The sequence below is a fragment of the Macaca nemestrina genome, chromosome 7 (genome assembly GCF_043159975.1).
Source record: "Macaca nemestrina isolate mMacNem1 chromosome 7, mMacNem.hap1, whole genome shotgun sequence".
Lineage (NCBI taxonomy): Eukaryota > Metazoa > Chordata > Mammalia > Primates > Cercopithecidae > Macaca > Macaca nemestrina.
Window position 1 is genome coordinate 77,490,322 of NC_092131.1, and position 16,857 is coordinate 77,507,178.

At 36.6% G+C, this 16,857-nt stretch overlaps 1 protein-coding gene and 1 pseudogene across 3 annotated transcripts in view; one reads left to right on the forward strand and one right to left on the reverse strand.

Moving 5' to 3' along the window:
* LOC105477929 (sec1 family domain containing 1) overlaps positions 1-16,857 on the reverse strand; it is a 103,832-nt gene that overhangs the window by 31,725 nt on the left and 55,250 nt on the right. For all 3 annotated transcript variants that reach the window (XR_985029.3, XM_011734796.3, XM_011734795.3), the window contains 2 exons: positions 6,764-6,860; positions 1,397-1,467 (listed from right to left, as the gene is read on the reverse strand). Coding sequence is in view for 2 of the 3 variants with exons in the window: in XM_011734796.3 (XP_011733098.1) it covers positions 1,397-1,467; positions 6,764-6,860 (168 nt within the window). In the remaining variant the exon portion in view is untranslated. The remainder of the gene's footprint in view (positions 1-1,396; positions 1,468-6,763; positions 6,861-16,857) is intronic.
* LOC112425959 (ubiquitin-conjugating enzyme E2 C pseudogene) lies at positions 12,407-13,074 on the forward strand (annotated as a pseudogene).

A 16,857-nucleotide genomic window follows, 5' to 3' on the forward strand; every position in this document is an offset into this window, starting at 1 on the left:
TAAGGGAATACTGAATTAAGTTTTAGAATCATATATTCTTAAGAAAAATATTGTAATTAAGCTATCAGAATCCCCTGAGATATATAGGTAAAACTCTGTTGATGAGAGAGATACTTTTTTTTTTTGAGATAGAGTTCCACTCTTATTGTCCAGGCTAGAGTGCAGTGGCGCAATCTTGGCTCACTGCAACCTCTGCCTTCCAGGTTCAAGGCATTCTCCTGCCTCAGCCTCCTGAGTAGCTGAGATTACAGGTATGCGCCACCACATCCAGCTAATTTTTGTATTTTTAGTAGAGATGGGGTTTCACCATGTTGGCCAGGCTGGTCTCAAACCCCTGACCTCAGGTAATCTTCCCACTTTGGCCTGAAAGAGATACTTATAAAAAGAAAACCATACTTTCTTAAAAAATTAGAAGTGAAGCTTTGTGTTCCCAAGGTAAAGTAGAATGGCTGAGAGCAAATAGCAGGTTTAGTTTTGCTATTTTAATATGCCAAAGATTTTTGACCAACAGAAACCCTATCAATTTACCAGATACTAAAAAAAAAATTGCTGCTGGCAAAGGAATGGAGTTTAGAACAACCACATTCTAAATGTCATCTTGAGGTTCTTATGCTTCTTGCTCATCCAGTAAAACTATACAGTTAACATTAGAGTCAACAGTCTCTAACCCAGTAAGAAGTCTGATACCAAAATCACCACTTTCTTTTATAGAATAGACTATATTTTCTATATTGGACATTAGTTTTAAAACAATCTTAAAATAAGGTTAACCTTTCAAAAAGCACAGCAAATCTGATTAACTTAGTTTAGAATAGTTATTTTCCAAAAATAAGAATTTTGGCCACTTAAATTCAGTTCACATTCCAACAACTTAAAAGTAGATGTTTCACGGGTAGTTTCCCCTGGTAACAATAAAAGTTGCTATAAAATACAGCAGTACATAGAAGCAGCCTTAACAAATTGTTTTTATTTCTTTTCTTTTATTTGAGATGGATTATTGCTCTCACCCAGGCTAGAGTGCAGTGGCGTGATCTCGGCTCACTGCAACCTCTGCCTCCCAGGTTCAAGCTATTCTCCTGCCTTAGCCTCCCCAGTAGCTGGGATTACAGGTGCATGCCACCACACTTGGCTAATTTTTGTATTTTTAATAGAGACGGGATTTTGCCATGTTGCCCAGACTGGTCTCAAACTCCTGAGCTCAAAGTGATCTGCCTGCCTTGGCCTCCCAAAGTGTTGGGATTACAGGTGTGAGTCACCATGCCTGGCCATTTTTCTTTTAAAGGAATAAAGTAGATATTTAGCTGCAGTGACTTTTACTTCTATTTTTAAAATCTGAATTGTAGTAGTCTACAAATAAGCATTCCCCTTCCTCCCAATAACTGAATAAAGGACATACCTCAGAAGGTGCTTGCTGTGTGCTTATATAATAGATAAGAAACAACCTCATTTTATCTTCTGGAGTTCCTGCTGCATAGGGGAAAAGAGGTTAAAAAAAGATTTTCATAATTGTGGTTATTATGTATTATAGTCAACGCAAGTATGTTACATTTCAAGGCATATATAAATGTGACAAAAACAAAACATGGCTCTTGATTTAACTGAGCTAAGGTGACAGGTACTATAATCACAACCATGTAAAATACAGATATGGAAAAGATTAAATGAGGTGGGATGAGAGGGCTGTGATTATGACAGCATCTCTATTGTATTTTCCAAATTGTGTATAATGTTGAGATTTCCCTTTTAGATATAAACTCATAATGAAAGGAAAGGATATAAGCAGGGTAATCATACAATTCCAAAACAGATACTTTTGAGGTGGCAAAAGGGGTGCCACTAACCATTACATAAGGACAACTGGTATGAAAGTGGGACTATCCTGGGAAACCAGATGTATGGTCACCCTAGGAATTGGGTTATGAAACTTTGCTGGCTAAACAAAATCAACTAGCTGAGCCTAAAGCCGTATTTCTCAAACTGGGGGCCCCTAAATACATGTGTTTCTGAAGGCTTTTATATTACTATAAGAATGGGAAAACCATATATTTTTATTTAAAAAATTTTTATATCACATAGAATATATCTGCCTCAAATTTTAAGACAAAACATAAGATTTCAAACAAATATCTTGCTTGCAGTGCTCTGAGTTACTACTCTTACTACCGAAAGTCCAAGACTGTCCAGAGAAACTCATTTATTGTCTGTTCTTCTATCACGTGCACTTTGGTGGAAATGTGATGAAGCACTGGTCTTGACAAATAACAATATTCAGTTTCACTTTAAAGTGTATCCTAAGATGCAAGAACTCAGAATTGTTGTATTTTATTATAGAATAAAAACTAGTTGATTTTTTTCAAAACATAATGACAGGACACTTATTTTTTATATGATTTGGAACACTAACACTCATTCTCTAATTATCTGTACTCCCTGAATATGACAAAGAATGGTAAAATAAAGATCAAGTTCTCTAAAGTTCTCATGTCTACAAATAAATACTGTATTTGGGGCATTTTGAATATTAGATTATGAGACTCCAGGGCCTGTTAAATCCTAGGACAATACTGATATTTTTGTTTTAGCAGGTAATTAGCCTGATTCAGTACGGGCTAATGTTCTTACCAGCCTTCCGTAGGTTATTCTTCCATCATCGATTCTATTTTCAAAACCTTTCGCAGTGCTATTGGGATCTGTCCCACCAACCAGTGGTCAGTCCGGGGACTGGGAGGTAGTCGTCTAACTCTTCCCCTCTCAGTCTTTGAAATGCTGTTTAGGATCAGCTTCATACATGTGCAGTTCAGGGGTGAACCCAGGAATTCATGAACAACTTTACGAGGTTACTTTCCTGAGCTCCTTCCTCTCCACAATCTCCCTGGTACTTTCCCATTTCCTTGGCCTTCCCTTTTTGGTGCCCCAGCTAGAAAGCTTTGGCTTTGGTCACCCTGCTTCACTGAGCACTTCCTGCCATAACTGCTGCAACTATGATCGACCAGCTAGAGGACAAAGGGCACAAGAGTAATGAGGCTTGTCCTACCCACTTGGGACCACAGATCCTAATATACAAGAGGAAGGTTCCCCTCCCTCAGTTTTCAGGGCCTGTGGGTCCCTGAGTTTGCTTTAAGTATCTTCAGCATCTAGCATAGCTTTTTCTAATAGCAGATACTTACTTCCCTTAAAGAAGGAACAGCTCCCACTCTTCTTCAAGGGGAAACATACTTTAAAACTGCTACAGTGTTAATAACTGCCTTAGAACATCTGCTAAGGTTTTAAAGACCAATCTGATGGTAAGGGCTGCTGATGGTAAGGGCTGCGGAGCATACTGATGGTTATAATGACATAACCACAGGGAAACCAAACTGAAAATGTTAGCATGTGTCCTTTACAACTATGATTATTCTAAAGCCTATAGCTACAGCCTGGAACCTCTTGTCACACGTACCTCTCTCCTTTGACTGCTACTTTAAAGTCAGAATTCCCTTACTGAGTAATCTGGTGTATTTTAGAGAAAAGTTTTAAGTACAGTTTGGAGAGCTTTTGTTCTCCCTGAAATTCTGAGAGTAAGATGCTGACCTGCTGTCCCATCACCCCCAAATGTCAAAGACATTCTCTAACACAGCCTCAGTAAAACAATTAGCAAAATGTGATATTAACACTGACACATTACATTGATGTGATATACTACATGATACATTCATTACCATTTAATCCTCAGATCCTATTTCAAGTTTTACCAATTACGTCTATAGTATATTTTATGGAAAAAGGATCAATTTCAGAATCACGTGCCACATACAGTTGTCATGCCTCTTTAGTCTTCTTCTGTATGAAACAGTTCCTCCATTTTTCCTTGACTTGCATGGCCTTGGTTACTTTTTAAGACTATAGGCTGGTTTCTTCCTAGAATATCACACAATTAAATTTTGTCTAATATTTCTTCATGATTAGATTTAGGTTATACCAAGGCAAGAATATCACAACAGTGATGCTGTGTTCTTTGCACTGAATCCTACTAGCCCTTTACCTCTCAGTCTTTCCTGAGCTCCTTCCTCTCCACAATCTGCTTAGTACTTTCCCACTATTTTATGTCTCTTTACTGACGATGTTCACTGTGGTTACCTAATAAGATATTTATCAGGCTTCTCCACTGCACGGTTACTTTTTCTCCCTTACGGCTAATAAGTATTTTGTGGGGAGGTATTCTGAAACTGCATAAATATCCTATGAAATTTCAATTTATTCATTTATTATGTCCACATGGACTCTTGGCATCCTCTTTTATCAGTGGGTTATAATCTGTTATTATTTATTTTGATGCTCAAATTGTCATCTTCAAGTTGACTTCTGGGTTCTTTTGACAAGTTCTATTATTTTTGGAGTACCATCCCTGCCTTCTGATACAACAAAAATGTTCCAGACTCATTTTGTACTTTTGCTCCCTGCCCCACCTCTGGAATCAGCCACCTCTCCAAGGAGTCCTAGTGGAAACTGTATTTATAAGCCAGCATCTTTACTAGTTGGGTATTGCAGGCCCTTTCAGTTAGCAGAGCTAGGGAATACATGAGTGTACACACCACCCCCGCTCCCACATACAATCTATATTTATTTCTGTATCTGAACAGATATATAGTGAAAACACTAAGTTCACACCAACACCTCTAATTTCAATCCAACACTACAGGGTTCATTATAATTTTTTCCCTTTATATATTTATAAATTCCCTCTCTGACAATGGGAAATTGGGCTTTCTTTATATTATCCAATATATTTATCTAGCCAGTCCCCTGTGTATAACAAATATCCCATCTCTGTTTCCACCCCCTTGCTGCATGGATGCCCTTCTTACTTCACTTGAGCTCTGATTTCCTGCAGTGGACCCATCCACATACCTAGACATACTTCTCAACTCATCTAGGCCCAAGCTGGTTTGTTCCTGCGTGGGGGTCACCCTCCTCAATCTGTTAGGGTTCTCACACACCTTACTAGACTACTCCCACATGTGGACACTCTGCTTTCCTTTACTGAACTTTGACATCTAATGCCAGATTACTAATACTCCCTTTATCCCATGAGTGGATGCCCTTAGCCATCTTGCTCAGGTTCCAACATCTTATTCTGGACCAAAGTGGCACTAGACTGCTACTTTGCATGAATGCCTACCTTGCTCTATCCTACTTAGTATCTTTAGGGATAAATCGTTTGAGAAAGGGGAAAGGAAAAAGCAGGACTGATTGCCTTTCTGTCAACATGCTTTTTTGTTTCAACTTTACTTGAAAGTTACTGTAAATAACAAGGAATAGCTCAGAAATGATGGACTTCATATAACTTTTTGAATTTCACTGTAAAATGCATATACCTTTAAAATGCTATGTTCTCACCACAAATCTAGCTTTCTAAAAGTGTGGGCAATACTTATGGCTTCTCAGATGTTTGTATAAATAGAATCTTTAATCATAAAATAGTCTGCACTTTTAAATTATTTTCTAATTTGGATTACAGTCCAAATTTCATACCAAAACGACAACTCAAAAACCATCATTATGCAGCTTAAATAGCTTATATGCAAAATGGGTCCTAGGCTTTCCATTTGTTCTGGAAAAAGCGGAGATTTGAATTCAAAACAATTCTGAAATGATCTATAGGTCTCTAAAGTTTAGGGAATTTCAGAGGCTAAGACGCTATGTAGATCCCACAATCTTTATAATTAAAAGCCACAGTTGGATTACATTAAAATGTTTTTGACTATTTTTGCCTGTGGTTTTTTTTTTTGAGACAAGGTCTTGCTCTGCCACCCAGGCTGGAGTATAGTTGTGCGATCACTGCTTACTGCAACATTGTACTCCTAGGCTCAAGGGATCCTCAGCCTCCCAAGTAGCTGGGACTACAGAGGCATGCCGTCCTGCCTGGCTAACTTTTTTCATTTTTTTGTGTGTATACGGGGTCTTGCTTTATTGCCTAGGCTGGTCTCAAACTTCTGGGCTCAAGCGATCCTCCTGCCTCAAGCTCCCAAAGTACTGGGATTACAGGCATGAGCCACTGTGCCTGGCCAGTCTTTACCATTTTTAAGTGCACAGTTCAGTGGTAAAAAAAAGTTTTATATTTTTTTGTTCCCTTCATGCCTCCCCCTCTCTCCCTTTCCTGGCCTCTGGTAACTCTATCATCATAAGATCTACTTTTTAAGCTTCCAAATGAGTGAGAACATGTGATATTTGTCTTTCTGTGCCTGGCTTATTTCACTTAACATATTGGCCTCCATAGATCATATTTTCTAAGTACAAATAGTTATATTTTAAGAAAATCTAACATACAAATATTTAAAGTGATTGGCCATAGAGTTTCTTTAAAAGTAAATTCCCTAAACATGTAAAACAGAATTTAGTTTTAGATTCATCTTTTCAGGAAACTGAGGGTAGACCAAAGTAATTAGGAAGCGAATCACTTAGAGACACCTGCTTTGAATGTTATACCTTCAAATCTTCCTGGAACCAGTAGAAATTAAGCTTTACATATGAATAGCCTTAAACAAATGAATATAAAAAGTGCTTAAATACTATCAAATAAAAGTTCAATGAAATGAAATGCAAATCATTTTTCCACTATAGGAACTGCTAAGTTGTAAAATTTTCCCAGAAAATAGCTCATTTAATTATCTTGATATTAGCATTGATTGTCAGAAAAACAACAATTCTATTCAGTTTACTCAATTGAAAATGCTGGTTTCATCAGATATGAAACTTACATTAGCCTCAAATTTTTGGTACCTACCATCAGGGTCTGATATTATATCTAGAAGAGATTTATCCAGAGTAGTTTTGCTCATTATTTTTTCTTCATATTCAAAATATACATCCAATTTTCTTGCCTGTTTCAAAATAAATATGAGAATATATTAAGTCATTAAAATACATGCTGGTCTACTTACAAGTTTCTATTTTCTATGATCAATTTTAAGACATGTTCTTTGAGACAGGTCAAAAGTACAGTTCAGAAGTACCAGGCTGAAGTACAGTGGTGCAATCTCAACTTCCCAGGCTCATGTGATCTTCACACCTCAGTCTCCCGAGTAGCTGGGACCACAGGTATGTGCCACCACACCTGGCTAATTTTTCTGTATTTTTTATAGAGATGGGGTTTTGCCATGTTGTGCAGGCTGGTCTTGAACTCCTGAGCTCAAGCAATCTGCCTGTCTCGGCCTCCCTAAATGTTGGGATTATAGGTGTGAGCTACTGTGCCCGGCCTTCATTTCTTAACAGAATTTAAAGTGCCTTACTTTTGAATACTTTTGAATATATATTTAATATAGGAAAAAAATAGATTATTTTGTTTACCATATTTGATGGATAAATTCAGCAGTAATTCTGCATACCATACATATATTAGCAAAGATAAAAACACAATTCTTACTTATTGTATTGGTTACTGGCATACAAATCATATTGTACTCCATGCAAAATTCATGTCAGGTGGTCAAGTTATGTTTACTACTTTAGTGTGCAAATCCACACACATTCACATTAACTGAATGGAAAGTTACCTTAACTAAATTATTGTCCTTTTTGTTTTTTTTAAAAAAATTAAAACTTTCCTTATTAGTTTTCCTGTTTAATATCTTGAAGTTTAAGATAATGGAAACTAGTAAAACTTGGCTGTGTGAGACCTTTCCTAATTGAAAATTTTGTTGATTAAAATTATCCAAATAAAGTTAACATATTAAGATCCTCAAAAGCAAATAAAAATGATCAAATATCTCTTAAGTTATGCTTCAGATAAATCAGATATTATTGAGGGTGTTAATAATCAAGTGGGAGTAGAAACCATTCATGAAATTATAAAAATCAATTTTTATAATTAAAGGTGTAAACAAAGTGGGAGTAGAAACCATTCATGAAATAAATTAGGATTTATAGTAATACCAACATAGAACCAATATACAAATATACAACATAAATACATTATGCTAAAAGGCAGAATGAAATAAATAGCCAATTGAGGAGGAAGTGATACATTCTGAGTTGAAGTCTGAAAGTGACTTAGGGACACAGATATAGTTCATTTCAGTTAAACAGATCATGCCAAGGCACAACCAGGTAGAAACATCTCAATAGTAGACTAAGGAGTGAATTTCATATATGGAGCAAGAAGAAATCAGAGTCCTCTCACTCCCACTCCCTTGGAGTGGCACGCAAGGCCAAAATTTAATAGATTAAATATCCAGACAGTTCAAAAATGAATACAACATAAAAAGACATATACTGAGAAGTCTTATTTTTCATCCCTGTCATCTTCCACCCCATTTCTACCTGCTTCTATAGGTATTTATTATTATTATTATTTCTTCTAGGTTTTTAGAGTTTCTTTGTGCAAATATAAGCAAAGGGTCTGTATTCTAATATCTGTCTCCTTCCTGACACAAGAAGTATGATACTGTACTTTTCCGCCCTTTTCTTTCACTGAACAATATATTCTACATCAGCATGTAGAGGATTCCCTATCAGTGAGCTCTTATCTATGAAATCTCCAGCCCTTCATATTCTTCAGACTCTCTGATATAGGAACTATTTTAGCTACTCTATAAAGTTATTTTGAATACTAAAACAGAGAAAAAGTAAAGTCCTAGAAATGAGAAAGTCCCACCAATAATATTAAAAAGGAACAAAAGAAATATATGAGATTCTAGGAAAAAGACCACAGTAGTAGCTGTGGGAATAGAAAGGACAAGATGAGTATTTAATACTTTACATGAGAGAAAGGATATGGGATACAAAGCAGTGAAAGAAGAAAAAGAAAACTTTGGGGAACAACAATGATACTAGAAACTATTAATGTGAATATTAGCTTGGGAAAAGCCGTTATCTGCAGAGTGAAGTCAGGAATGGAAGGGGAAAGGTGCTAAAATAAGATGTTAAACCAACTTTCAGGCCCTCTGATCCAGCTAACCTTTTCTATTTTATCACTACTCACTAAATTCCGTTTCCTCTAGTCACATCAAATAGTTATTTCATTAAACTTTTAACTTTTCATTAAATACTGTGTTCGCTTTTAATTCTCTAGTCTTAGGCTCAAGTTATTCTCTTAGCTTTTGCAGAATATATTGCTCTTCTACCATCTACTCAGTGAATTCTATTCATGCAAGATCCACCTTCTCTGTAGCTTTTCTGCAACTCTTCCTTCAATCCCTGCTCTCTCCCCTTTCTGACCCTCTCCCAGTGTCCTCCTTGGCCAAAATAACTCATTACTCCTTTATCTGTGTATCAACAGCACTTTACACACCTCATCATAATAACAAAGATCACAGTATATTACTGTCCTTTGCTTATGTGTCTAAAACTGTAAACTCCTTAGAGCATATCTAATTAACTGTTTAACCCTAGGAGTCTAACACAGCACCTGGCTTATAACAAGCACTTGCATTTGTTGAATTTCGAAACCAAGAACAGGACGTACACAGACCAAGCAATCATTTTTAAAAGTCATGAAAGTAGATGAATGAACTTCTGGAAGTGGAAAACATAAATAATCTAGTCTTTTGTGACTAAATATATAAAACTCAGTATGCTAAGGTGTGATGGCACATGCCTGTAGTCCCAGGTACGTGGGAGGCTGAGGTGAGAGGATCGCTTGAGCCTTGGGAGTTTGAGACTAGCCTGGGAAACACAGTGAGACCCTGTCTCTAAATAAATAAATAAATAAATAATCTAAATATGCTAAATGCCATAGCAGAATCTAATTTCTGTAACTATATAAATCAGTAAAAAGAACATGGCTCACTGACTTATGTTAAGTACAGGCAATTGGTTCACTTTGCTCCTTTTGAGATGTAGTAACTTACTTATAACATCAACTTCTAACGAACAATGGAAATAGGGTCCAAAAACAACTTAATGTGATTGCCACTAGGTAGGGGGTTTCTTTTTGAGATGACAAAAATGCTTTAAAATTAGATTGTGGTTGCAACCACTCTGTAAATATTCTAAAACCTATTGAATGATATGTTTTAAATTGATGAATTGCAAAGTATGTAAGTTACATCTCAATAAAGCTGTTAAAAGTAACAGCCCTTTAATATACTGATTATCAGGGAGCACCATCTAAGAGGAAACGGAGTGACGTGCTATACAGATTTTCTAACCTGCATAAGAGAACTAGTATCTCTTCGGCACCTACCATGTGTAAGGCACTTTACTTACAACTACGGCTTTCAAGTGTTTTTAAAAAGAGAGCCTCAGGACCCTCTTTCTCACACCAAATCTTCTGCAGAACCCTAAACACAAAATAGATACAAGTGATCCATTAAATGTCTCCATACAGCTCTAGGGTACCAGAGAACAGGGTTCAAAAATTACTAACTTACATGATCTCATTTAATTCTCCAAATAAAACTATGAGCTAGGAATTATTAATCTCACTTAAAGATGAAGAAACAGACATAAACATGTATTTCTTCAAGATTACCAGAGTAGAAGTAGTACAGAGTTGAGATTCAAATCCAGGTCATACTCTAATGTATACCATAGATAATAGGGAAAATTACACTACCCTCAAGAACAACTTATTGCTTCCTTCTATGGGCCTTTTCTCAAATTCTTGAAATGAGGAAAAACACTAAGAGAAACAAATTCTGTAATTCCAAAGATTAATTCTTCTTATATAACATGGGCTCAAAAGAGTACAGTTTGGGTAATAAGAGTGACATAAAAAATGAACAAATTAAAAATATAAAACAAAATAACAAGGTCAAGATAAACTGAGATTCTTTGGTAGCTTCAATAAATATTAAGAATAAGTGAGTAAAAGGGGAACATTCTAGACAATCAAAAGCATGGAATACAGATTATATATAATGAATATAAACTCTGAGAGCCATGCATTTCTCAAAAATCCTTTTACAAGGACATTCTATGGGAGGAATCTCATTAAAATAAATTCTAGTGCTTTTCTCCAAATTTTGGTCATTAGGTAAACAATCAGACTGATTTTACATTCATTTTTTCAGTACACTGCCTCAATTTATATTATATCAAATGAACATTAACATGCTGTGCACACATACACACATATACAGATTGTGTTAGACATTTGACTGGCCACGGCCCACAGGGTTTGGAAAGAACAAAGGAAGGGAGCCCTTTCTAAAACTAGCTTGTCCCTTCTCACCAAAAAGGAATAATCTTAAAACTTATCTGACGCTAAAGCTGGACACTGTGGCATGCACCTGTAATCCCAGCTATTCAGGAAGCTGAGGCAGGAGGATCACTTGAGCACAGGAATTCAACAGAAGCCTGGGCAACATAGTGAGACTTGTCTCTAAAAAACTCTTATCTGAGAAGTACAGGTAGTACACATGGTTTGCTTTTTGAAAATCCATAACCTGGGACATTTGCCAGATGACCAAGAAAGGACACAAAACAAATTCCCTTTTCCTTCATATAATTAATTGCAGGGATTTTTCCTTCTGTTTACTATTTCTCTCCCCAGTCTAGCTACAGACACTACTGTTCTAGAACTCTATTCACCGCTAGCGATAATTCCCTTTTTTTTTTTTTTTTGTCTTTGTAGATGACATAATTTTTTTTTTTTAATTATACTTTAAGTTCTATGGTACATGTGCACAACGTGCAGGTTTGTTACATATGTATACCTGTGCCATGATGGTATGCTGTACCCACCAACTCATCAGCACCCATCAACTCGTCATTTACATCAGGTATAACTCCCAATGCTATCACTCCCCCCTCCCCCCTCCCCATAATAGGACCCGGTGTGTGATGCTCCCCTTCCCGTGTCCAAGTGATCTTATTGTTCAATTCCCACCTATAAGTGAGAACACGCGGTGTTTGGTTTTCTGTTCTTGCGATAGTTTGCTGAGAATGACTGTTTCCAGCTGCATCCATGTCCCTACAAAGGACACGAACTCATCCTTTTTTATGGCTGCATAGTATTCCATGGTGTATATGTGCCACATTTTCTTAATCCAGTCTGTCACTGATGGACATCTGGGCTGATTCCAAGTCTTTGCTATTGTGAATAGTGCCGCAATAAACATACGTGGATAATTCTCATTTCTTACCTCAGTCTAATGACTGGGTTGATGACCAAGTCTAGAGTGATCCTTCTTGGCCTTCCCTGTTCTTCAGACCCCAATTCTATCCCCAATTACCATTCAGCAGTGAAAAGAAAGACAGAAGGGAATAAGGAGTTATACCTCCTTTCTCCCTACTTCTCCGGAGGTAGAGGGAATGATAAACCTTTCTCTGTTGCAATGCTACATTAGGAATATTCCAGATTACGAATTAGATAGGGTTTGTGAGACAGAAACCTACCTACCACGTAATATCTATAGGAAAGTGTACCCCCACAGTTGCAGTCGTGAGCTCTCCGAATTCCTGTCTCTCTGCCAGCATCGCCTGGATGGCCTCCCCAAATTGCGAACCAGCCACCACTAGCATCGCAGCCTCCTATAAAGGAGCCGAGCCAAGCTGGGGTGCCACGCAGGGTCCCATGGGCAAAACAGCAGGAACTCATGACTCATGATGTGTGGTGACAAAGGCATTTCTGCCTTCCCTGAAGCAGACCACCTTTTCACATGGGTAGCCATCCATGGAGCAGCTGGCACAGTCTATGAAGACCTGAGGTATAAGCACTCGCTAGAGTTCCCCAGTGGCTACCCTTACAATGCTTCCACGGTGAAGTTCCTCACGCCCTGCTACTACCCCAGTGTGGACACCCAGGGTAACATATGCATATGCCTGGACATCCTGAAGGACAAGTGGTCTGCCCTGTATGACATCAGGACCATTCTGCTCTCCATCTAGAACACTCTCCATCTCCAGCCTACTAGGAGAACCCAACATTGATAGCCCCTTAAACACGCATGCTGCCAAATTCTGGAAAAACTCCACAGCTTTTAAGAAGTATCTGCAAGAAACCTACTCAAAGCAGGTCACCAGTCAGGAGCCCTGACCCAGGCTGCCCAGCCTGTCCTTGTGTTGTCTTTTAACTTTTCCTTAGATGGTCTTTTTTTGTGATTTCTGTATAGACTCTGTATCACCAGCTGTGGTATTATTTTTGTTTTTGTCTTTTAAATTAAGCCTCAGCTGAGTCCTTGTGATGTATATTAAATAAATACATTTTGGTCATTAAAAAAAGTATATCCCAAGCTACAATGAACCTAGAACCAGACTTTCAGGATATAACCTACACCTAAGTTGAAGACTGTTTATATTCTAGCCATTCCTGTTTTTTTCTTACTTCTTCACATGTTTCATTTCTGCCATCTTTCAGGGCTGTATTTGGATATCCAGGTGGGTAGCACCAGTAATGCTGTATTATAACCATCTGTTGCTTTGTATAATATAACAAAATAGCCGTTTTTAATTTATTTTCAGTTATTCAGGTGTGCATTTTGCTGCAATTCATACTGGTGGGCTTGCCACTATATGCATGGGTTTGTCAATGTGAAAAATTACGTTACAAAAAACCAAGATGGTCCATAAAATTTATTTAAAGGTGTTCTATGATACAAGTGGCTGAAAATATTTACTCGTTGGGTTCCCAAGCTACAATGAACTTAGCTCATGTGCCATAGTGACTTAGGAATCTTGAATAAAATTCCTCTTTTTACTTCTACCTCTCTTCTGTGCACAGATAGGACAGTATACTATCAAAGTGAGAAATCTGGTTATATCTTCAATTTCCACAACAGATTATCAATCTTACTAGTTGGTTATCTCATTTCCAAATATATGCATTTTTTCTCTCAACCAAGAGCATCGAATTTCTAGCATTCCAGGCCTAAATCAGAATGTATAACCTCAACTTGTTATCTCACTCCTATCAAAAGTCAAAATGAAAAAATGATATTACAGATTATTCAAAGAATATGCAATCTTTCCACTCCAGATACTAAAAATTCTATTCTTAGTTTAACAACAGGACGTATACAGAGGAACCATTAGAGGGCAATAAACTTAGACTTTGCTACGTCAGTAACTCATAGAACTGCTCTCATTGAATTGTATTTATTATTATATCCCTGGCTTTCATGAAAGCTGCTATATGAAACAGTCACATGAAATCTATAAGGGTAACTGATATTGAATACTACATCATCACATCACTTTATTCATTCTAGATAATGCCCAATCTGAGCAATGTCTTTCATAATGTGATGCTAAGAAATGGTTTGCTTAGAATAAAAAACAGAAAATCTTTCTGACAGAAGGTTTTTTTGTTTTTTTTTTTTTAAATCTTAATCATCTCTCTCTTTTTTATCTTGGCTGTGAGAAAATTCAAAGCCAAATTTGAGAATTAACATTATAACTATTGAGCTTTTACTGAATTATTTTTGAGCTTTTATTGGATTGTTTTCATTCTATGTGCTATTTGAGGGAGCTGCCTTAAATCTATTTTAGAATATGAACACAATATTTAATCTGTAAGTTTATCCTATGTATTGACTTGTGCTAAAAATACTTAAATTCAGACTAAAATGATCTATATAATAAAAAATTTAAAATGTACACAAAGTGATCTTTATAATGGCAAGTATAAAAAATATAAACAGAAGTGACCTTATTATCATGAAATAGTGAAAACTGCTTTATGATATTTCTGTGACATTTGTAAAGTGTTGTCTTGTTTTCTATGGCTCTCAGAAATCATTTCGTTTTAATTTATTCAACCAGTATGTTGAGCGCTTTTTTTTTTTTTTGAGACAGAGTCTCACTCTGTCATTCAGCTGGAGTGCAGTGGCACCATCTCAGCTCACTGCAACCTCTGCCTCCTGGGTTCAAGTAATTCTCATGCCTCAGCCTCCTGAGTGACTACAGGCATGTGCCACCACATTCGGCTAAGTTTTGTATTTTTAGTAGAGATGCAGTTTTGCCATGTCAGCCAGGCCGGTCTCGAACTCCTGGCCTGAAGTGATCTGCCTGCCTTGGCCTCCCAAAGTGCTGGGATTACAGGCGTAAGCCACCACGCCCAGCTGAATGTTGAACTCTTAAAATATATACTTAGAGAAAGAACAGCAAGTTAAATCCAAAATAGGCAGAAGAAAATGAGTAATAAAAATTAGAGCAGAACCAGTGAAATTAAAAACAGGAAATCAACAGAGGGAAATCAACAGAGAAAAATCACAGACTATAGAGGTTCCCTACTACTCTCTATTTTTTGTTATTTTTATCTTTTATGAGATGGGGGTCTTGCCATGTTGGTCAACTGGACTTGAACTCCTGGGCTCAAGTGATCCTTCCACCTCAGCCTGAGTGGCTGGGATTACAGGTGCATGCCATCACACCTTGCTTGGTTGTTATTTTTTCAGTTTAAATTATTCTTAATCCTATGGTTACTCCAAAGGGATTACAAAAGAGCAAGCAATTCTCATTGAATTTTAGTAGATATGTTTTACGGAACTACAGCATGGTAGAGAGAACATGGGACTTAAAAACCCAAGTTAAAATTCAGGCTTTAGTAGATGGTCTTAAGCCAAGTATTCAGTATTTTTGAGATTCAATTCCTCCGTAGAATGCGGGAATATACCTATTATGTTAAATATCTAACATAACAGTGAAAAAAAAAAAAGTTTATTCTCCTTTTAAAAGAAAAAAAAACACCCCACATCTTATGTTCGTATTTTCAGCCAAGGATTAGTTCTGTTTCTCTGGGGAACCTTAGCTTATACAGGTAGTTTGCTTTCTCATTATTGAGTTTTGAGATGTCTTTATTCCTCTAAATTTAATCTTTATGAATCTATTAAACTGGGTCTTGCTAAATGACAATGCTTCATCCTCACAAAAGCAGGTATTAGGGAAGTGAGAGCCAAGAGCAAGAGAAAGTTGATTTCATACTCCTTTTTTTTTTTTTTTTTTTTTTTGAGATGTAGAAGTAGTTCCAGAAATTCACAGTAAGGAGTTGAAGGATATTCCACTCACTGGAGAGCTATCTTTTGTCATACTTGCAATAAAAAACAAAACACTTCAGATTCTCATAGTAATTAATCTTATTTTGAGATGGGAAGAGATAAAAGACAAGTGATAGCTCATCCACTGTGACCTTTCTGATACAGAATATATTTTTCCTCTGTCTTGAAGACACCAAGGTAAAAAGAACTTTCACTTGATATGTATACTGGACAAGAGATCATTTTAAACAAATCAGCACAAAATCCAGCCAGAGAAATGTTCTGACTTCTAGTATAGTAAAAGACCTCTAATGTGATCAGGAGCAATAGTGATCAGTGAATCAAAGTCAGTTAATGTTAAAAAAAAAAAAAAAAAAAAGTCAGTTTATGTGAAGAATAAAACAGGATCTATGCTGTATGTTTTAAGACCCAAAATATACAGTCTGTCAATCACTGATCTATGTCCAAGATTTCCTCTTTGAGTATAGAGATTCACTGACTGACATTTTTTTTTCTTTCTTGCATAAAGCACACCTATTGGAAATCACCTATGATTTCCAGGTTTGCTTCTTTTGGAGTGGAATAAAAAATTTCAGAGACATTGCAAAGTAATTTCAGTACAATATAGTATTTTCTGAGGTTTTCCAATCTTTTATGGTGAAGGTTTTTTACCTACACCTAATTCAAACAATATTTAAAGACTCATGTTCACTGAGTCTAAGATATGCAACTTAGTTTTATAGAAACAATCTTCTTTTCATACTCATACAATTGACACAAATGCATTAAAACACAAATAACTCATTAGTAAGCAAAAAAAAAAAAAAAAATCCAATCATGAGAGCAGAAAAAGGCACAGGATAATAAGGAAATTGTTATGAGTTATCAACATGTTAATAATGTGGCTACTGGCCACTATGGTTTACAGAGGGCAACAGTTAATTTGGTGTGTTGACTAAGT